Source organism: Pipistrellus hanaki (assembly GCF_964339955.1).
Source record: "Pipistrellus hanaki genome assembly, chromosome: 5".
Taxonomy (NCBI): Eukaryota; Metazoa; Chordata; class Mammalia; order Chiroptera; family Vespertilionidae; genus Pipistrellus; species Pipistrellus hanaki.
Genome location: NC_140507.1, coordinates 68,977,319 through 68,999,660, shown reverse-complemented (window position 1 = coordinate 68,999,660; position 22,342 = coordinate 68,977,319). Strand labels below are relative to the sequence as shown.

Genomic DNA, 22,342 nt, shown 5'->3' with positions numbered 1-22,342 from the left:
CCTAATAGATGGAAGCCTTCGGGTGCAGTTGGTGATTAAATGTAAGATTCTGTCCAGACGTATGATGGAGCCACATTAAACTGTTGCTGCCCACAGGCTGTTTGACAGCTGTCTGCCTCGATGTGATATTTAATTCACTACAAAGCATTAAATAGGAATACCAATTTGCAACCAAAACATGCTTCTGAAATGTGAGAAACTTCAAACCAAAAAAAATCTCTAGACATCCTTTTAAAGGTTTTTTGATGAGTAAATAGCAAATAATAGCACCACTAAGCTTGAAATAGAAAAGTGAATATTCTCAAATGCAGTCTCTTCAAGAAAATGAAATCAGATTGAAACAAATTGAGAAATTTAAAAGTAATTTTAAATTCCTTTCTAGATGGGTCAAATGGTCAGCAATCTCACTGGGTTTTGAAGTCTTAGAATACTGTCTTTTTGTCTTTATGGATTCCAAGTTGCTTAGCACACACTACTTGGCACATAGAAGTTTCACATGAATAGAATTATATTCCCTCATTTCCAGTTTTGGCACATTTCTTCCTTTGTTAAAAATTGTTTTTTAACATGTTTTTATTGAGAGAGAGAGAGAGAGGGAGGGAGGGAGGGAGGGAGGGAGGGAGGAACATCTATGAGAGAGAAACATGGATCACTGCCTCCTGCACCCCCCTTACTGAGAGAGAGAGAGAGAAAGAGAGAGAGAGAGAGAGAGAGAGAGAGAGAGAGGGGGAGAGAGAGAGAGAGAGAGAGAGAGAGAAACATCTATGAGAGAAACATGGATCACTGCCTCCTGCACCCCCCTACTGGGAATCAACCCAAAATCCTGGGCATGTGCCCTGACTGGGAATCAAACTGGTGACCTGGTGCGTAGAAGGCTGCTCAGCTAACTGAGCCACACTGGCTGGTCGAGATTGCCACATTCCTATTCCTTAATGAGGAAAAGCTCTCATTTGGTATACTCGAGGCACATCACTGCCAAAGACCATTAAAGCTGTTTCATTTTTATGGCGACAGACATAAACTTAAAGACATTTATGAACTGTCAGCATCATTATAAGCCTTGTGTTACCAGGTCCTCACTGACTTGTGCTTTGTGTTAATTAGAGCTACCTAAAAGGACATACAACCTATGTGGTTTCATAGGGCCTTTTACTTGACTTGATGCTTTCAGCATCTTGAGATTATGATAATTTTTTAAATCTCACCTGAGGATGTTTTCGTGTGTGTGTTGTTTTTATTGACTTTAGAGATGAGGAAGGGGGCGGAAGGGAGAGAGAAACATCCATGTGGGAGAGAGAAACATCGATCAGTTGTCTCCTATATACACCCCAACTAGGGATGGAACCCGAAACTTGGCTATGTGCTCTGACTGGGAATTGAACCCGAGACCTTTCAGTGTAGGAGAAGATGCTCCAATCAACTGAGCCACACAAGCCAGGGCTATTAAATAACTTTTTAACAAAAGGTCCTCTGCTTTCTTTTTCCACTGGGCCCCAGTTATTAGCCAGCCCTTCTAGTAATTGTCTTTCTGTCACATAGTTCTGCTTAACAGTGTTATATTATAAAGACCTATTCCTTAGAGAATTTACTTTCGTGCAAATTTTAGTGTCTTTTAAAAGTACTGTTTCAGCCCTAGCCGGTTTGGCTCAGCGGATAGAGCGTTGGCCTTCGGACTGAAGGGTCCCAGGTTCGATTCTGGTCAAGGGCACATGCCTGGATTGTGGGCTCGATCCCCAATAGGGGTCGTGCAGGAGGCAGCCAATCAATGAGTCTCTCTCATCATTAATGTTTCTCCCTCCCCCTTCCTCTCTGAAGTCAATAAAAATGTATATGTTAAAAAAAAAAAAAGTACTGGTTCATTATTAGAAATATTTGTAGAGCCCATAATCCTTCCCCTTCCCACCACCTGCGGAGGCATTGCCACAGAGGTCTTTACAGCAGCCTGTCTGTCATCAAAGAAATAGAGAGTGAGGGTAGGAAGTGTAGAGGTGGCAGCTAGAATAGTTGCAAGAGTGGCTACACTGAACAAATAAGTTATCTGATTTAGCAAATAAATAAATATACTAAAGATTTCTCACTGTCTGAGGGGGTTTGTAAACACTGAAAGATGGAAAGCTGAAAAGCATACTCAAGCACTGGATTAGCATGATGATTTCAGCATGAAAGGGGTTTTTAAGTTTGTATACAGAAATAGTTATAGATACATACCTATACCCTGTCATGTAATTAATGAAGTGGTTGCTATTCATTTTATCATGGCATCCACTGGCATGGTTTATGTGTAATTATATATGACTATAAATATATATACATTTATGTGTATACATACATTTCTTAGTGTGTACACTGAAAGGGTCTAGAAACAGTGACTCCTCAGTAGTAAGGAGCACAACAAATGCCCAGATCTTGCTTTCTAAATACCACTGTTTGCTGAAAGGAAACAGAGCTGCTTGAAAAAATTACCAGTTCCAGGGTTGGTGCAGCAAACATACTTGGAACATCTTTTTTCCAGAAAGAAAGGAAATACTCAAAGAATGATGGGGACACGTCACAAGGACCCATAGGCCAGCCTGTATTCATGCCTACTGGCCAAATCTAACACAACAAAATAAATGTGTTAATATCATTGAATAAAATAGGAATCTATGAGTTCATAAATAAGTGAATAAATAGGGAAAAGGGAAAGCTCTTCCTTCAATACCAGCTCAGCTAATAAATGCAGATGGGGTGATAGAAATAGATAATCACCATTGACCACCATTTTGGGAGGATGCTACAGACAGGAGTCACTGGTAAATGATAGACTGGTAGTTGGAGGGTTGATGAAGGAGGCATAGGGTATTGGTGTGATTCTATGTACTTGTTTCAGCTCTCATGCTGTAAACAGTGTCCCTTTCACAGTCTATTCAGTAACACATTTCTTAACATTTTTGTTGGTTTTGCTATTTAAAATGGCCCCGAGACATAGGGCTGCCTATCTGGTTTCCTAAGCACAAGAAGGCTGTAATGTGCCTTATGAAGAAAATACATGGTTAGATGTTTCACTGAGGCATGAATTTATAGTGCTGTTATTATGCAATATTAATCATTTATATGTTAAATTAAGTGCCTTTAAATAGAAATGCAAATAAAACAAGGTTATGCGTTGGTCAGTTAAAATGTGACTAAAGACTTGCAGGAAACTAACTCTGCATTTTCCCTAGGATCAATGTTTCAGTATTTGCTAATTCAGTATCTTGGCACCTTTATAAAACATAACTGTCATGCATAACAAAAATCAAATGTCATGTATGGTACCAACAGTGGTTTGCCATTGGTTTTATTAATTTCACATCATGTATAACAATGTTTTACACGTTAAGTTGTGAAAGTGTATACATATGTATTTGTGACTTATTTATAACATATTTTGAAGTATAAAAGGGCATTGAGAAAACTTGAACTTTGGCTGTTACTCTTGCTTTGGATTTCCTGGTGAATCATCTTAAAGAATTTTGACAGGTCATTGTTTTATAGTGTCTTTATGGAAACTACTGGCTTCCAGAGCTCAATAGACTTATTCTGTATAGTCTTTAATGCTTATTGATTGGCTTTTGATACTTTTGAGTGAGAAATATCTTATTAGAATTAATGGATGGCGTAGCTAATTGTACATACTTAACATTTGAAAGGGTAAGTAACAAGAAAAGGAAAAGACTCAAATTGATTCAAAAGCAAAAAATAAGAAGAGAAGATAATTGGTGTATTCTGCATCTTCTAATCTACCAGATATTAAGACAAAACAAATTGGGGTCTTGTCTTTGAATAGAAAGCAGATGTGCTGAGCATATTCTTCAGATTTTTAAAAACTGCTTGTCAGAAAGAGTGTTTGGGGCTACTAAAATGGAACTTCAACTTTTGATTGAAGACTCCTTGATGCCAGGCACTTTACACTAGATTACTGCCAGGAAATCAATCTTCTCTCCTGTCATCTTTAGGCAAGTTATTATTCTCCTACTACAGAGTCACTTCTCATTTAGGATTTTGGGAAACAGGAAAAGAAAAATTTATTCTTTGAGACCAGTTGTTGTCTAAGACAGACTTTTGGTTACTTGTCATTCAATAACTGTAAACAAATTGGATTTAAAAAACACACAGCACATATTTCTTGTTTTGTTTAATACAAATATCTCTTCATTCAAAAATCATTAGTAATGGTTATTGGATATTTGTTTTGCGCTTTATAATCTTATAAGGTGATCTCTGTCACGGAAACACCTGACAAAGTGAGTGGCAGGTGAAAATCATCATCTCACAGTTGGGGAAACGGGGATAGAGAAGCTCGGGCGCCTCGCCCCCTGGTTAGAATCTTCAGCCTCTGCTTTTCTCATCTGCATTGTAGGCTGTTTGGGTTTGAGTTTTTGTTTCCTTTTTTCCTTTTTTAAGGTCTTCTTACTCTCCTGCTGTAAAAAATGATTTCTACTTTACAACAGCTGATCTTTTTCTCCTACAGAGATATTCCAATGCCCTTAGTCAGCTCAGGAGTCGAGCATGGTAATTTGAGAGAGCTGGCATTCGCAAGAATGAAGGACCTTGGAATACAGGTAAGAATCTGACTAACTTGAGATCAAAGTAATTTGGAATGCAAAAACACTTTTATATTCTCACAAACTTATGAGGAGTTTGGTCAAAAAGCTTTCATATATTGAAGGTATTCTTACTGTATAATACGTTGAAGTTAGTGGTTGCAAATGTTGCATCCAATCCCATCCCATCTCTTATACCCTTTCTGCTTCCTTCTCCAAGAATGTAGGTTTGTTGTAATGTTTTTTTCTACCTACCCAGATTGCCAACTATGTACTTAACTTGCTTTTTGAAAAACATTTTCTTTTGAAGTATTGAGTGTTTGATTCTTGACTAATGGTTAGAGAAGTATATGAGGATACGATGTTTGAAGAAACAAGGATTACGTGTGTGAAGTAGTTACCAGACAATGCTGTTGCCAACAGTCTCCTCACCCCACTCCACGCTCACATCTATTCAGTCAGTTCTTTATTTCACAGATGTTTACTAAGTACTTCCTTTCTGCAGGCCCTAGAAATACAAAGAGCCCAGGAATCTGCAGTTTAAATCTCTAGGTCAGTGGTCAGCAAACTCATTAGTCAGCAGAACCAAATATCAACAGTACAATGATTGAAATTTCTTTTGAGAGTCGAAAACCAACTTCAGCACATGGGCCACAAAGTTTTAGTTGCACTGCATGTGCACGCCCACACGTGGTATTTTGTGGAAGAGCCACACTCAAGGGGCCAAAGAGCCACATATGGCTCATGAGCCGCAGTTTGCCAACCACTGCTCTAGGTGATTCTTACACTATTATGAGATTTGAACTCAGTGCCCTAGAAACTACTTCTTAGAACTGAACAGCTCAAGAGAAGAGGCCAGGAGTGGTGTTGGCCTGAGCACTGGTTCCTGGGCCTTCAGAGATTCTAGGTCACTAAGTGTGGGATGGGGCTGTGGATTCTAGGTCACTAAGTGTGGGATGGGGACCTCATACACAATGTAAGCATGGACTGCACTTGGAAAGACATCATTTTGAGGGCCTTATATCTCGTTTAAAGACTTAACCTAAGGCATTTTATTCTCTTAGTCAAATTACTATGGAGAAAACTTTCCAGAAAATTTGTTTGTGCAGAGGAGAGTTTGTGAACATTATTGGCTTATTCTATCCTCCTCCCCAAATTAAATAACTTTAAGTTCTAGAAAATCAGCTAATGTATTTGCAATAATTAATAAACCAAACAAGATTGTATGTCTGTTCTGCTTCCCATTCACCTGTTCTTTATTTCCACCTCCTCTGAAAATACCACAAAGAGTGACTGATCTGGCTGGGTTATCCTGATAACCTCATCATCTGCCCATTGTCTTTAGCCCTGGGTCCTCATAAACCTTGATAGCCTCAGTAAACTGGGATTGAGTCTAAAAACTGGAATTCAGTCATAGTCAAAAGACATCTAGTTCACAGAGGCAATGTCTATACCAGCAATTAAGCAAATACTAATCTCTGCCTTTTTAAAAGAACTCCCCACTCCCACAAAAAACGAAAAACAAAAACAAAGCAAAAAAACAAAAACATGCAGGCGATCATTAAGGCCATGTAAATATAGTACATCCACATGCCAGTTACTATATAGAACTGCTGTAGTTAAAAGACAGCATACAAAGGTAGTAGACTTATAATTACAGATACTTGTGGTCTTTGTTTGCTATACAGTTTTTTAGTTCGTGGAATCCACATTAGCAAAGTATTACTGTCTTGGACTGGTTCCTGGGGCATGCAGCTCTTAGTATTTCTTCGGAAATTTTGTCCATAATACTAGAGGCCTGGTGTATGAAATTTGTGCACAGAAACGAGTTCCTCAGCTCCGGCCTGTACCCTTTGTAATCTGGGACCCCTCGGATATCCCTCTCCCAATCCAGGACTGCTGGCTCCTAACTGCTTACCTGCCTGCCTGCCTGATCGCCCCTAACTGCCTCTGCCTCAGCCCCCACCACCGTGGTTTTGTCAAGAAAATGTCCAGCCTATCTGGTCTAATTAGCATATAACCCTTTTATTAGTATAGATATACCGTGTTTCCCCGAAAATAAGACATCCTCTGAAAATAAGACGTACTTACAGGTTTCCTTCTGAGTGAAATATAAGGCATCCCCCTGAAAATAAGGCCCCCCCTAGGCTCTGTCTCAGAATGCTATTGCTAAACATGAGAGATTTGGTCCACTGATTCTGAAAGAAATGGAGTCACAAGAAATTCACCAGGAAATTCAGGAATTGGATTGTTATGATGATGTTCCAGAAGATGATGACATGATTGTCATTGAATAAATGAGTAAATTCTTGATACTGTAGGATTCACAGTTTGTCTGGTTTGTGTTGACAACTACCGTACTACCATACTGTATACAGGTAATAAATTTCCTTTATTTTCATTTAACAATAAATGTGTACCGTATTCTTCTTCATGGAAAAACAAGACATCCCCTGAAAATAAGACCTAGCGCATCTTTGGGAGCAAAAATTAATATAAGACACTGTCTTATTTTCGGGGAAGCAGGGTAGATAGCAATCTTTCATAAATATGCTGTTGGTGGTTTAGCTTGCATGAATGACATCATCAAATTTCCTAGGGTGATCTTTCCTCACTGGTAGAAAATGTTAGAATCCTGAAAATAAGTCCTCAGTTTATTTTGTAGGGAAATATGCCATAAGACCTATAACTGAATACTTTATGGATTTTGTAATTATAAATGTCAGGCCATGGAGCAAGTGGGAATAGAAGTGAGAGTTGCATCGCACATGCTTGGCTATGCAGACCAGACATTGCATTCATACCTGCAGACAGCTCATGCCTCCCTGAGACACTAGAGCTATTTGTAACTACAGTTCGGATTATATAATAAATGAATGTAGTCCCTTTTTTATTTTATTTTTTAGAAAGTGTCCCCCCCCCCCTTTTTTTTTTCCTTCTGTCCTTCCTCCCTTCCAGCCCTTCTTCTGCATGCCCTTTTCTGCAAAAAACAAACAAACAAAAAACAGTCTTCAGCATTCCTCTTTTTTGACAGGATTTCCAAAGTGACACAGATATGCTAAAATATTAACGGCTATAGTGGTGAGAGTTTTTAAAAGTTAGGGATTTGCTTTTTACTATTCTATCTACATTGTTTTGCATTGCACTTTCAAATACAGTTAAATCCCCTGGGTAAAACTGTTATCAGGTTTTAGGATGTATGTTTTTTACTTTCAATATTGATTTTATTTGAATTCTAAACTTATTTTAAAAGCAGTACTGTACTAACTTCATTCATTTTCATTCCACAGTTCCCATCCTCAGATTTATTAAAGATGGCTTCATTTTTTAGTGCTGTTCTTTTATCTCAATGCAAATTGTATCCAAACTTAATTTTGAGTCTGGGGTTTGGTGGAGTGGTTTCAATAAAAATTGAATTGTTACCAGTTTTATAATTGTTTCTTCATCCACGTTTCCCCCCAAGTGTCGAGATGTGAGAACCAGAGAAGTTGGAATTCAAGAAATTCATCACAAAGTACGGCCATATCAGGTTAGTTTCTTCATTTTATATAGAGCAATTGGGTCCTGTTCATAAATCTTTTTTTTTTTTTTTTTTTTTTTGCAAACCTGAGCCCACACCTTCTTACCAATGGATTGGATCCTCACAGTAAATGAGTAAACTACCAGCATAGAATAATTGTGGATCAGATACAGATGTCAAGCCAGGAAAGAGCCAATTATGAGGGAATGAATTCTAGAAGAGCCACATTAGGGAAACCAAGTCTGAACTTCATTTTAGACCGGCACTGTGCAATAGAACTCAGCAGTGCTGGTGATGTTCTGAAATCTGTGCCATCCAGTATGGCATCAGCCAGGTCACATGTGACTGTTAAGAAGATAAAAGGTGATGAGTGCAACTGAGGAACTGAGTTTTTAAATTTATTTAATTTTAATTAATTCAAATGTAAATAGCCACATGTGGCTAGTGGCTATATTCAGGTAAAGCTGGGTGGGATCTGCTCATCTCATTGTGTGTAACTGTTAAATTATTGCCCATTGGTGGCAATCAAAGGAATAGATCTGCCCCTTTCAGCAGACCGGGGTTCCATAAATCTTGAGTCTGATGCCCACATATGTAGGTTTGGCTTTTCTGTGTATGTATATTATTCTATATTGCTTATATTTATGCACAGTACAAGGCACTTGAACAGTGAGTTGAATCAAAAACGATGTAGATTGCTACCACAAAAGTCTCCTCCAAAAAGCCACTCTTTCAGTGATTGAATTTTCTTTAATGTATTAATCTCATAACTAGACATAATCATTTAAAGGCTTGTGTGATGCTGTCAGGAACTAGTAAGTGATGCATGACACATACCCCTACCCTCAAAGTAGGGTTTTAATGGAGGAAGAACTAGAAAATTAAACCATTGAGTATCTGAAAGTTCTGGAGCCTAGAGGTTCTCCCAAGAGCTGCACATGTGGCATAGTGGATAATTTTACCTGAGAGCCTCTTCATAGAGCATCAGAGATTTAACCTCATGGAAGCATTTACTAAGCCAGATATTTGTAAGAATCTCAAGATTGAGGAGAAATCAAGATGATGGCATAGGGAAACACCTGAAATTGCTGCCTCGCACAACAACTTCAAAACTACAACTAAAAGACAAAACGAACATCATCCAGAACTATAGGAAGGCTGGCTAAGCGGAAATTTTACAACTAGAAGGGAAGAGAAAAGCACACTGAGACTCAGAAGAGGTGTGGAATTAAAGGCAGAGATACAGAGGTGCACATGCAGAGAGAGTTGGCAACTGAGTATGCAGCTGGCTTTTTCAATCCCCAGGGAGACACAAGTTCCCGACTGCTCTGAACTCCAGTTCCGGGCGAGACTCTGGGGACCCAAACTCATATGGGGAGAAACTGGACAGTCTGCCAGTGGGCGAAACTCAAGGGCTGCTCTCTCTCAGAGGTACTTGCAGCGATTACCAAGGGACACTGAGACCCAGGGGCCTCTTGGGGCAGAGCTGAAAGGAAGCCATTGCTGTTTGCTCTGCCCTAAGACTCTGCCCCCTCCAAACTGTGCAAAGAGGCTTTTGCATATGAATGGCCTGGCAAATCTAAACTTACCTAACCAACTGCAGCTGAGTCAGTGAGACCCAGAACATCCAAAAGAAGGTCCAAGGCCCTGCAATAGTTTGCATTGCTTCACAGCTGAGCCTTAACTGGGCACCTCTAAAACCCAAAGAGGAGGAATTTGCAGATCTCTCTGTAGCTCCTGCTGGGTGGCCTCAGGCAGAGGCGAAATTAGCACCTCCTTGGAGATCCAAGAGCCAGTGTACCCAGGTGTCAGAGTAAAATCTCCAGATTACAATTCCTCAGATCCATAAGAGAGACACTCAGCGGGCAGACTCAGTGAGCACCAAAGCAAGACTTGCCTTATAAGGGTTTCTCCAGCATAGAAGTTCTCCCATCATAGACACAGCTGATCCTCACAGCTAATTGGCCTGGAGGTCAACTCCTCCCAGTGATAACCAACAAAAATCAAGACTTAACTACAACAAGACTGTACACACAGCCCACAAAAGGGTACACCAAGAGTGTCCACCTCAGGTAACTGGGGAGGCTGAGCCACTGGGCCCTGTAGAACACCTAGGACACAAAGCCACTCTTTCAACACAGAGAAGCAGCCAAAATGTGGAGACAAAGAAACAGGTCACAAATGAAAGAAATGGAGGAAAGCAAACACCTGGATATAGAGTTCAAAACCACGGTTATAAGGTTTTTCAAGAATTTTCTAGAAAAGACGAATAAATGTAGTGAGACCTTCGAGGATATGAAAAAGGATGAACTAGAAATTAAGCATACACTGACTGAAATAAAAAAATAATATACAGAGATCCAACAGCAGGCTAGAGGATCACAAGAATCAAGTCAAAGATTTGAAATACAAAGAAGCAAAAAATACCCAACCAGAAAAGCAAAAAGAATCCAAAAATATAAAGATTGTGTAAGGACCCTCAAGCATACCTACATCAGAATTATGGGGGTGCCAGAAGAAGAGAGAGAGCAAGATACTGAAAACCTATTTGAAGAAATAAGGACTGAAAACTTCCCCCATCTGGTGAAAGAAATAGACTTACAAGTCCAGGAAGTGCACAGAACCCCAAACCAAAGGAATCCAAAGAGGATCACACCAAGAAACATCATAATTAAAATGCCAAGAGCAAAAGACAGAGAATATTAAAAGCAGCAAGAGAAAAACAGTTACCTACAAGGGAGCACCCATACAACTGTCAGCTGATTTCTCAACAGAAACTATGCAGGCCAGACGGGATGGCAAGAAATATTCAAAGTGATGAATAGCAAGCACCTACAACTAAGATTACCCAGCAAAGCTATCATTCAGAATTGAAGGTCAGATAAAGAGCTTCACAGATAAGAAAAAGCTAAAGGAGTTCATCACCACCAAACCAGTATTATATGAAATGCTGAAAGGTATTCTTTAAGAAGAGGAAGAAGAAAAAGGTAAAGATAAAAATTATGAACAAAAAATAGGTACATATCTATCAACAAGTGAGTCAAAAAATCAAGTGAATAAAAAGTCTGATGAGCAGAATAAACTGGTGAATATAATAGAATCAGGTACATAGAATGGGAGGGGATTGATAATCCTCAGGGAAAGGGGTGTGGGGGGTGTGGGAAGAGACTGGACAAAAAATTGTACACCTATGGGGGGGGAACAATTATAATAATTTGAACAATAAAGATTTGTTTTTTAAAAATCTAAAGATTAATGAAGTTTGAATGTTTATGAAACTGTAAAATTGTTTTTCTTTTATAAGTTCATGAACATCAAAAAGGGCTTCTGTCATGAGTTCTCCAGTGCAGAATCAACATCAAGAGATTGCAGAAGCATAATTTTTTTGGTATCTAGTGATCATTGGCCCTGGTACCCACCAGGGGGAGAAATAGTTCATGAACAATACATGAACTCTGATTGAATTGATATTCAAGATGGGACAAGTAAAAATAATTCGTGATTATTTTTTATCCTTAATTGTGGATATTAGCTTAAGTAAATACATATAATTACAAAAATGAACTTTGCTCTATAATTTTTTTTAAGTGTGGTTTGTTTTATTTTGTGTTTTTTATTTATTTAACAGGTTGAATTGGTAAGGAGAGATTATGTTGCAAATGGTGGCTGGGAAACATTCTTATCATATGAAGACCCAGATCAAGACATTTTGATTGGCCTCCTACGATTACGGAAGTGTTCAGAGGAAACCTTCCGTTTTGAATTGGTTGGAGGTGTTTCCATAGTCCGAGAGCTGCATGTGTATGGGAGTGTAGTCCCTGTGAGCAGTCGGGATCCTACTAAGTTTCAGCATCAGGTATCCTGTATTTCATTTCTATTTGACCGTAATTATTTAAGAAATTGCCCAAAGGAGGGAAAGAAAAGTGGAATGGGAGGAAGAGACAAAGGTGAAAGGGAAGTACAGAAACAGGGGAACCAATATTTTAGTTGTTCAGAGATGTCTTCTCTTCAAATTGCCCACTTTTGGGTATGAGTGGGGAGGACAAAGAGACAAAGTGAGACTCAGGCAAGTGGAATATAATCCTAGATTGAACAATATGAAATTGTTGTTTTTGAAAGTCACAAATGGTCCAGTCCTGGCAGTTTTGAATGACTCACTATTATGTCATCAAAAGAGATGATAATGTGGAAACACTTAAGAAGTATTAAAGCACTTCATAAATGCAAGTTATATGATATATATTGGAATACTGTTCCACTCCCCCCAAACAACTTAAATAAATAAAAAACTTACTTTTTAAGTTCTACGAAAATGGGTTAAAGAAACTAATGGTAGATATAGCATAGACTCCAAAATTAGTGAATTAAGAATATTGCCTGGTGTCCTGGCCAGGTAGCTCAGTTGGTTAGAGCATTATCCTCATACACCAAGGTTGTGGGTTCCATCCCCAGTCAGAGCACATACAAGAATCAACCATTGAATGTATAAATAAATGGAACTGCAAATCAGTGTTTCTCTATCTCTATCTCTATCTCCACCTCCCTCCCTCTCTCTCCCACTTCCCTTCTCTCTAAAATCTTTTTTTTTTTTTTTTAAAGAAGATTACCTGGTCTCAAAGTCTTTTAGAAATTGTAGGGGTGACTACTAAATACAGGTTAGATACCCTAGACTTCATCACCTTGAAGTTGTTCAAAAAGAGACAGAAGTGAAGGCAGTTAGTTACCCCCTTGCTGTGAGTAGATTACATCAGCCACAAAATACCTTTTGGCTTTTCTTGCAAAGTTATTCCTTCTCTCCCCCTCACTCCCCACTAGCCTGCTATAGTGTACTTTCAGTATAATGAAATGATTTCTCGTTCCTTACTTTCATAAATGCGTTTCTTTTTGTCACTCTAATTTTAACAGATTTTAGCAAGTACTAAATGTTAGCCTTCTTGTTTTATAGATGCCCTTAATGACTTCTTTTCCCCTTAATTCTCTAACCCTCTTTATTGCTCCTTATAGGGATTTGGCATGCTGCTGATGGAGGAAGCAGAAAGAATAGCTAGAGAAGAACATGGGTCTGGGAAAATAGCTGTTATATCAGGTAAGGGCGAAGGAGGAGGGCAAAGTTCATGACTCGTTCACATTTTTAACTTGGTACCACAACAAAAACTACCTCAGGCCTCTTTTGCGCCTGTTGTTGTTCAAAATGGGACAGAACTGAATAGTGAAATACCTGTGCTTAAACTCAAAGAAAATTCCTATAAGCGGTTTGCTGGAATAGAGCGTTCAGAAGCAACTCATCTCTGAGTGGCAAGACCCATAGTCTGTGTGCTGTCTTGCTGTTACACTAGTCATCGTGTTCATCTCTCTTGTGCTTTGTGCCCAGTTACTTTGGGAAAACGAAGTTTGATTATATGAATCCAAAAAAAATTTAAATCAGTGTGGAGATTATCAATATTGTTGTTCAGGAAGTTAAAATAGAATCTCAGCGGCCAGTACAAGATGTTTAAGGGCAGAGCTTCCTGCTCCTTAAATACCATTCGCAGTGACTTTGCTCTTGGGGAAGCTCTTGCCCCTGCTAGATTCTCCCTGCCTTATCCAGGACAGCAGGAAACGGAAGGGGCATGAAAGGGACATTGTAGGTGAGTGGGACAAGAAGTAGTGTAGCAGCCGTTCACGCTTGCTGCTTAGCATCGTATCCCTACACAAATGGCTGTTTCCAGGAAGAAGCTAACAGGGTGAAAGCCATAATCAAAATGTCCGTTATTTTTCTTCCAGTGTTTGTTTTCTTATTAGACTACTTCATTTGAAAGGCGGATTATCTCCTTTTAAGAAAATACTCCTTTTTCTGAAAATGAAAGTTGAAATGCGATTTTTTTTTTTTTTTTTTTAATCAGTAAGTTGTTGCCCATCAATAAGTCAATACCTTGGCCTAGCTTTTAGTGATTATAATTATGGAGATGTAATGACCCAGGCTCACTTAATCATTTAGTCTGATCATGATTTTTGGCATTATCCACACAGATTAATAAAGCCCTTCTTGGCATGGTTAGCTTTATAATTTTTTTCTTATCTTTTAAAAAAAATATATTTTATGATTTTTTTACAGAGAGGAAGAGAAAGGGATAGAGAGTTAGAAATATCGATGAGAGAGAAACATCGATCAGCTGCCTCTTGCACACCCCCCACCGGGGATATGCCCACAACCAATGTACATGCCCTTGACCGGAATCAAACCTGGGACCCTTCGGTCTCAGGCAGATGTTCTATCCACTGAGCCAAACCGGTTTTGGCTCTCTGTTATCTTTAATCCCACTAAAGAAGAGGGGACTAAATGAGGCTCACATGACTGATACTGATACATGTGATGATAAATGATTACCTCTCCACGGTTTAATCTGTAGTTGACCAGAAGTCAGCCTTTCCTGGTAGTGCTGCCTCAGAGCTCATTCTCCACGTGTGAAGGGCAGGGATCACCTGAAATTTCGGTGGCCTCTTTTTCCGGAGCACTGTCAGTACTCATGCTTTACTGTGCTTGTGAATCACCTGGATATTTTGTTAAAATGCAGATTTTGACTGATTAGGTCTGCAGTGGGGCCTGAGAGCCAGCATTTCTTTTTTTTCTTTTTTAAAAAAAAATATATTTTATTGACTTTGTACAGAGAGGAAGAGAGAGGGATAGAGAGTTAGAAACATCGATGAGAGAGAGTCATCAATCAGCTGCCTCTTGCACACCCCCCCCACTGGGGATATGCCCGCAACCAAGGTACATGCCCTTGACCGGAATCGAACCCGGGACTTTTCAGTCCCCAAGCCGACGCTCTATCCATTGAGCCAGACCGGTTTTGGTGAGATCCAGCATTTCTAACCAGCTCCCAATGACACCCAAGCTGATTATTTTCAGACTGCACTTTGAGTAGCAGGAGTTTAGTATTCTCTTCCAAATGTAATATCCTCTTCCAGATCATTAAGTTAAGGGTACTGCCTATGACACTGGCCGTGCCTGCACTCTCAAAGACTGATATGCAATCACATGATTTTCTGGTATCTGGGAAACCTAATCAGTCTTAAAACAGAGCATCGGTATTCGATCACTTCTGCACATTATTTCATCTGGCTTCATGATATCTCTCTTTAGAGAAATAATACATGCAAGGAGGGCCCCTGACTTGCCTGAGGTCACATTCAATTGCCCATAAGAGCCTCCGTTTTTGCTATTTATGAGCAGGAAATGGAAATCAGCATCTGTACTTTCTAGCTTTTTATCATAATCTGAATAATAGCTCAATTTCAGATCATCTACTTGTGGAATTTTAGAGTAACAGGGAAGAGCCTTTCGCCTTATCAGCTCCTACAATAGGAGCTACCAGATTCCCATACGGGGGTTTCTTTTGGTCAGTGAGTTCTGTGGGAGGAAGACGGTGTTACTTCCGTCACTGTGGCCTGTAGCCCCACCTTGCTTGCTTTTGGGAAAACCACATAGGGCTTTAACTTTCTGTTTGACTCAAAATCTGTCACCCTTCAAATGAAAAAGCTAGAACTTTTGTCTGTGTATTATGCATTTTATATCTAATTTACTAATATATTACTGTTCTTTTTAAATTTCTGAATCAGACATCTGAGATGTCCATTATTCAGAACTTCAAGGAAGGCAGATTTAAAGTGTTTATTTTCACAACATGTTCTTTATGTTGGTTTTTTTTTCCCCCTTCCATGTTTGTTCATTTTGACTTTGGTCTTTTTTTTTTTTTTTAACAGTTTACTTTCAATTTTATTTTGTATTGTTTTCAGGTATACTGCTTAGTAGTTAGACAATCATATACTTTTACATAATTTATTTAAGTACAATGGTGGTGTGTGTGTGTGTGTGTGTGTGTGTGTGTGTTTTAATTGGTTTTTGTAAAATATCAAACAATTATTCTCCATAAGTTGATTCTTAGAATGCAGGTCTCTGATAGCACCTGTATTGTGTGCTACGATCATCCCCAATACGCCATTAGAGGTGGTCTATAAGAAGAGACACTTAGGGTATGGTTCCGATTCCATTTCTTCATGGACATTAGCTCTTGTGATCTTGGGTAATTTCACTTGATCTTCATGGACCTTTATTTTCTTACTAAAAACATGTGGGTCCCGTTATCAGTCTAGAATTCTGCCCCTTCGTGTAAGGTGACCAGACATCCCGCTTTTGGCGGGATAGTCCCGATTTTTAACAATTTGTCCTGCGTCCCGCGGCATTTTGAAAACGTCCCGATTCACCTTACCTTAGGGTCTTAATTTAAGTACTCCACGTGACCAATTGTTTTACATTTACATTTTAAGTAGATTCTTTTCTGAAACTGTGGTAGGATACCCTTTAATTTCATTAGTAACTGAACTCAGTCTCATTGTGGATTGGGTATGTGAGGATAAAAATAAAGATGAAGTTTATCTGAGGTAGCTTAATTCTATCAGTGATTTGCGGATGACTGTTAACTTCAGTCACGACTGGTGGCACTTTGTGACCTAAATGTCCTACTTTTTTTTTTCTGGCTTTGTCATCAGTGTGTGTATCCATTCTTGTTGTGGGCTTTTATAAAACTCTTACATAGCGATGGCCTAAATATTCTGTCCCCATGTAACTAGTAGCTTGAGTCAGAGAGAAGCAGATTATTTATCATTTCTGGTTACTGTGACTATAAGAATGCATTTATGTAGAATTTGCTTTTAAATTACATTCTGATTCATTATGAGTTCCCTTCATCATGCCAGCAGTTTTTCTTTCTTGGATTTGTAATCTTTGATTCTGCCTCTAGACAATATTAACTACACAGTAGATCTGATTTAAATCACTAATCTGAAAAACTAGAATATACCTTCTATAAACAATATATATTGAGGTAACAGATAAACAATTTGAATAGGAAAAAGAATACATGGTATTATATAAAGTTTATAACTGATTTATCTTTTTAAAATATTAACGTTACAGCTACATAAAAAATTAAAAACTTCCTTGTTTACCGGAGTGAAATGAAGCACTTTCTTAGACTTTTGCTTATTCTATTTTTTTTTAACTACATGTAATTCTTCATAAGTAAATGGAGTGTTTTAAAATTAACCATCAACTCTAAATGGGAAATTAAACAAAGCACAAGTGAAACGTTTAGCTTCATCGACATCAAAATCACTAAGTGTATTTATTAAATCTCTCCTACGTGCAAGGGACCCAGGCCCGAGCGGGCAGAGAGAAGTGCGCAGTGCTGCCTGCCCGCGAGGGATGTTCATATGTATTGGGCTGGACGGCTCCCCATCTTCACCTAGAGATTGTCCTTGACTGCAGAGGAAGCTGTTTTCCTTCCTACTTACATTACTTTTCCTACATGTAAAATGTGGGTAAATCCGTGGTATAAGAACAACCACTTTATAAAATAATGTGTAGACAGAAAATGACAGTTAATTGCTGCTAAATACCTACGCAATTAATTAGTCCCTATCAAGTCCAAATGCTTTAGTATCTCTCACCAGCTTACTGGTGTAGCTTCTATAAGCACACATGTTTAAGATGAACAGATCGTATCTACTTGGATGATCAGCATTCTTTCCTTTAAAAATGTTGAGTTGAAGCAGTTCTTTCTCTTCCCTCTCTTATGGTGTAAAGTGCAAGAAATTATACAGTGGAACCTAACCACAACATTTGAAATGCCATCACTAATAGTCACCATGGAAACTGAAGATCTCTGATGTCACACTGCTCATAAAATTTCCAAAAAGGCAAATATAGCCACTATTTAAAAAGCCACTCAGGACCCCCAACAGAATGATCCCCCCCCCCCCCCCCTTAGGCAGTGTGGCTAGGTATCAGGTCCAATCGTGTTACTGTTTCTATTTGCAAAGCTAATTACTATGCATCAAGACTAACAGCTATTCCCCAAGCTCCCCTTCCTACCTTCGTCATAAGCAGTATTCTATTTGTGTTCTTTCAAGTAGAAAATTAATATGGCCATTGGCCAAGAATTGTATAAGGTTGATATCACACAATGATGATGAGAAATGAGGAAAATGTCTGACTGGTTGATGAAGGAATCACTGAAGTCAGAGACTGAAAGCCATTTTGTTGAAGCCTGTTAAAAAGGCAAAGAAGAGGGGAGAGAAAAGGAGCTTAAATTTAGGGTGAGTAAACGAGTCACTCTGGAGATGAGATCATTCTAAATCGTGATGCTCAGAGTGAGGACTCTAAAGCCACATGGACAGTTCCTACTAGTGAAAAAGATCAATGTGCCTGTGCCGGCCATAGCCCATTGTGGCTTCTGAGGACTGAAATTAATGGTCTTGTACCCAGAACCCCCGATTAACAAAATGGTATGTGGGCAGGAAATAGTCATTGTTTGGTTTCATTAAACTACGATAGCTGAGATTTCCTTTACTGGACCCCAGAAACTTCACCTGTGTTCCAGGCTGCAGCCTATCTCCTCCATTTGAGGTGAAGGCAGGTTTGTTCTTTGCATTATAATCTACCTGACGGATGCATTTGTAACAGATCTGTCAGGTAATGGACTCAAATCTAAAATGCCTAGAAAAGCTTTTCCTCATTCTGGCGTATCTCTTCGCTAATGGACACCGGAAGCCTTCCAAATGCAAGCCAGCGTGTGCTGCATGTGTTAACATAGGGCTTCTCAGAAAGGCAGGAAAAAGATTGTTTGCTCTCTTATGGTTTCTGTTCCATTCCTTTACATAGTTTATCTTTCAATAAATTATTCCCCAATTAAATGTGCATTGTTAGGGTTCTATATATTCCTCACTTTCTTCCATTTGGTGCTCGAACAATGTTCATACATATTTATTTTGTGGTGTATGTTCCAATAGGATTTTGTGGTGGTAGTGGTTAATATCTTTCTTTTTAAAGATAATAGGTACAAAGTAAAATATTGCTTTTACAAGAACTTTATTCATTTCAGCATCATTATTAAGCAGACTAGCACTAATGACATGGCATACTATTTTGTTAGATAACAAATGTTTGCTAATTGGTATCTGCATTGTAATTGGACTCTGAAGGCATTGTTGCGTGGCTTTTCTCAGGACTCCTTATTCCCTGACTTGATATTTATTTGTGGCTGAATCAGGTACCAATTTGTAGGACATTGCATATCAAGTGCATTAGAGACCTGTTCTTCACATGGCATCACGTGACTATTGATTAATGTATATTTTTTTCAAATATTTATAAATAGGTTACTGGTGAGTTTCCACTATTTGGATCTTGTGGGCAATTGAATATTTGGTGACGTTTCCTAGGCAGAAGCTAGTGATGCCAGTACCAGTTAGTGGCTTGCTGACATTTGAGGAGCAGCAGTTGGCAAGTGCTATTGCTCCTCTCGAGTCCCTGCTATCGAGTCTTCTTGTGTCTCAGAAACAGGCCCGATAAGTCACAGAGGATGGCCTTGCTAATTGTTGGCACACATCTGTAGACTTTTTCTACATTTTTGTTCCTCCTGGTATATTGCTATTGGAAATGATGGTTGTATGCTTTTTCTTGGGAATTACAATTACCATCTTAAACTTACAACAACCTAGTTTAATATCAGTTTAATTTTAATAGCATTCACTCTGTTCCTATACATGTCTTTTTTATATTACTGTGTTCTGTACATGTGTGTTAGGTTTAATTGGGGCTCTGTTGTTAAATTTATAGTCATATGTTTATACGCTTATAAATTGATGAATTGTACCTTTATTAATATATAACATTTTTTTTTTTTTTTTTGGTAAACTTTTTTGACTTAAGTGCATTTTGTTTCATAGTGATATAACCACACCAGCCCCCTTTATTTTTAATTTTATTTTACAAATAGTAGTACATATGTCTCCTTTTTTCCCCCATTGACCTTTTCCCGGTCTCCCCTACACCCCCCCCCCCCCCAAGCACATGGCCTCACTACCCACTCCCCCTACCCCCAGTGTTTTGTGTTCATTGATTATGCTTATATACATGCATACAAGTCCTTCTGTTGATCTCTTACCTCCCGCCCCCCACTCCCCTAACCCTCCCCAGCCTTCCCGCTGAAGTTTGATCGTCTGTTCAATTGTGCACTGAGGGGGTCCCTCGGCCTGGCCTGCACCTCTCACATTCCAGGACCCCTGAGGGGATGTCAGAGAGCTGGTTTTGGCTCAATCCCTGCAGGCCAGTCCAAGGGACCCCACCGGTGCACATGCCTTTAGTATTTAATAAGTTGTCTTTGCCTAGTAATTCCAGTGTCTAAGCTTCTTCAGGCATCGTTTCTCTCAACTTTTTTTTCCCCTATGAATGACTCTTATTTCCTGTTTTTTACATTTGAGTATTATAAAAGTCAGGATTCTTACCCTCTTTGGGGATTACTCTGGAGGGCTATAGTCATCCGCTTGTAGAGTGACTTTTAGAGAGTCAGTATTCTATGTTGCACGTGGCCACTACATTTTCTGTTCCATTACCTCTGCAGTCAGTGTGTGACCTGACAGGGATTTCCTTAAATGTCTGGATCTTTAAAAAGGGAAGGGGAGGGGTTGATGTCTCTTCAAATCTTACAATAGACACCCTAGGGAAGTAGGACCACCCTAGATTTTTGGAGGACTAGAGCTTACTGCCCCGCCTGGCTCCAGCCAGGCCCCAGCCACTCTGGGAATCAGGATGGTAGGTGGTTCACACCCGCTCCCTTACCAAAGACCAAGCACTGCCCTGGGGGCGTTAAGTGTTTTATCAGGTTCTAGAGCCCGAAAATAGTTGGTTCTGATTTTTTTTTCCCCCCAAGTTTAATGTTTGTTTCATTGGAAGGAATTACCTCTGAGGTTCCCTATGCCACCATTTTCCCTCTTAAAGTCTATTTTTTAAGACTGTAAATAGAAGGTATCCTTCTTCCTTCTGGGTTATAGATGGTATAATCTTTAACTTCTGCAGAAACACACTTAATGATTTGGGACACGGGTGAAATAGTGAAAATGATCTGGGACACAGCGCCACTCCATTTTGAATTAGGTGATTGTGGGTCCTTCTATCTCAGACTCCCTGTGAGGAAAAAACTAAGAGCTATAGGCTAACCCGCCAGCATCACACTATTATAAGGTACCACAGTAGCTTCTGTTTAGATTCTCCATGCTTGCTCTTTGTAAGTTACCTACTTTTATTTTTTGTTCATATTTACTCTTATTATTTTAGCATATTACTACAAAATGCATAGAGGAACCTTTAGGCCTCTGGGTAGCAAATTGGATCCTTTTCCTCTCCTGAGGTAGTTGCTTTATCTTCCCAGGTAATGGGGAATAATGTACTAATGTGCTGTGATAATGATTTGCAATACCCAGCTACTTTGAAGAGCTGACATTATATGTGGGTAACCTTGTAAGATTTTTTTTTTTTTTAACAGAAGAAAACATTTTTCTTTCAGAGATCTAGGGTCATTGAGTTAATTTGGTTCTTTTCTAAATGCCCAGAATAAAAACCTTTGCCCAACTCTCATCTCAGTGTGTATTGTTGAAGAGTGAAATATTGCCATTAGAGTAAGATCAATGAGATGTAATAGTCTCATTTCAGTATCTAATGAATACATTTGCCTTGAATTAATGCGGCTAGGCATATATCAAGCACTCAATAAATAGTTGATTAATTGAAATCAAAAGTAATTAAAATACAGTTTTTTCGTTTATTTCACTGATTTTTTTTATTAAGTAATCATGAATTGTCATATCAATTGTTCATCTAATAAAAAAATCAGTTAGTTTCAAAGGATAGAGTTAGCATATTTTCTTTCTCTTTTCAAGTTTAGGAATGTGTGTAGACTCCATATTAATTCAGTCCAAAACATAAGTAGGGATGAAGGACAGCCTCATGTCCTAACACAGGTAGTGTCAAAGAATCAGGAATATATATGCACCCCCATGTTCATAGCAGTGCTATTTACAATAGCCAAGATTTGGAAGCAGCTCAAGTGCCCATCTGTAGATGAATGGATACAAAAGATGTGATACATTTACCCAATTGACTACTACTCTGCTGTGTAAAAAAAGAAAGAATTCTGTGACAGCATAGATTGACCTGGAGAGTATTATGCTAAGCAAAATAAACCAGTAAGAGAAAGTCAAATACCATATGATTTCACTTATATTTGGAATTTAATGAACAAAATAAACAAAATAGAAGCAGATCCATAATACAGAAAACAGACTGACAGCTGTTAAAGGGGAAAGGACTGGTAAAAAAGGCGAGGGGATCAAGCAGAAAATAAAACTCAGACACAGACAACAGTATAGTGATTACCAA

The 22,342-nt window shown here is 38.8% G+C and overlaps 1 protein-coding gene across 1 annotated transcript in view; it reads left to right on the top strand.

Moving 5' to 3' along the window:
• The window catches only part of ELP3 (elongator acetyltransferase complex subunit 3), a gene marked incomplete at its 5' end in the record, with an annotated part of 89,567 nt that overhangs the window by 55,355 nt on the left and 11,870 nt on the right, over positions 1 to 22,342 (top strand). Inside the window, 4 exons of the mRNA XM_084885337.1 lie at positions 4,493 to 4,583; positions 8,029 to 8,094; positions 11,714 to 11,941; positions 13,090 to 13,171. Coding sequence (XP_084741463.1) covers positions 4,493 to 4,583; positions 8,029 to 8,094; positions 11,714 to 11,941; positions 13,090 to 13,171 — 467 coding nt within the window. The remainder of the gene's footprint in view (positions 1 to 4,492; positions 4,584 to 8,028; positions 8,095 to 11,713; positions 11,942 to 13,089; positions 13,172 to 22,342) is intronic.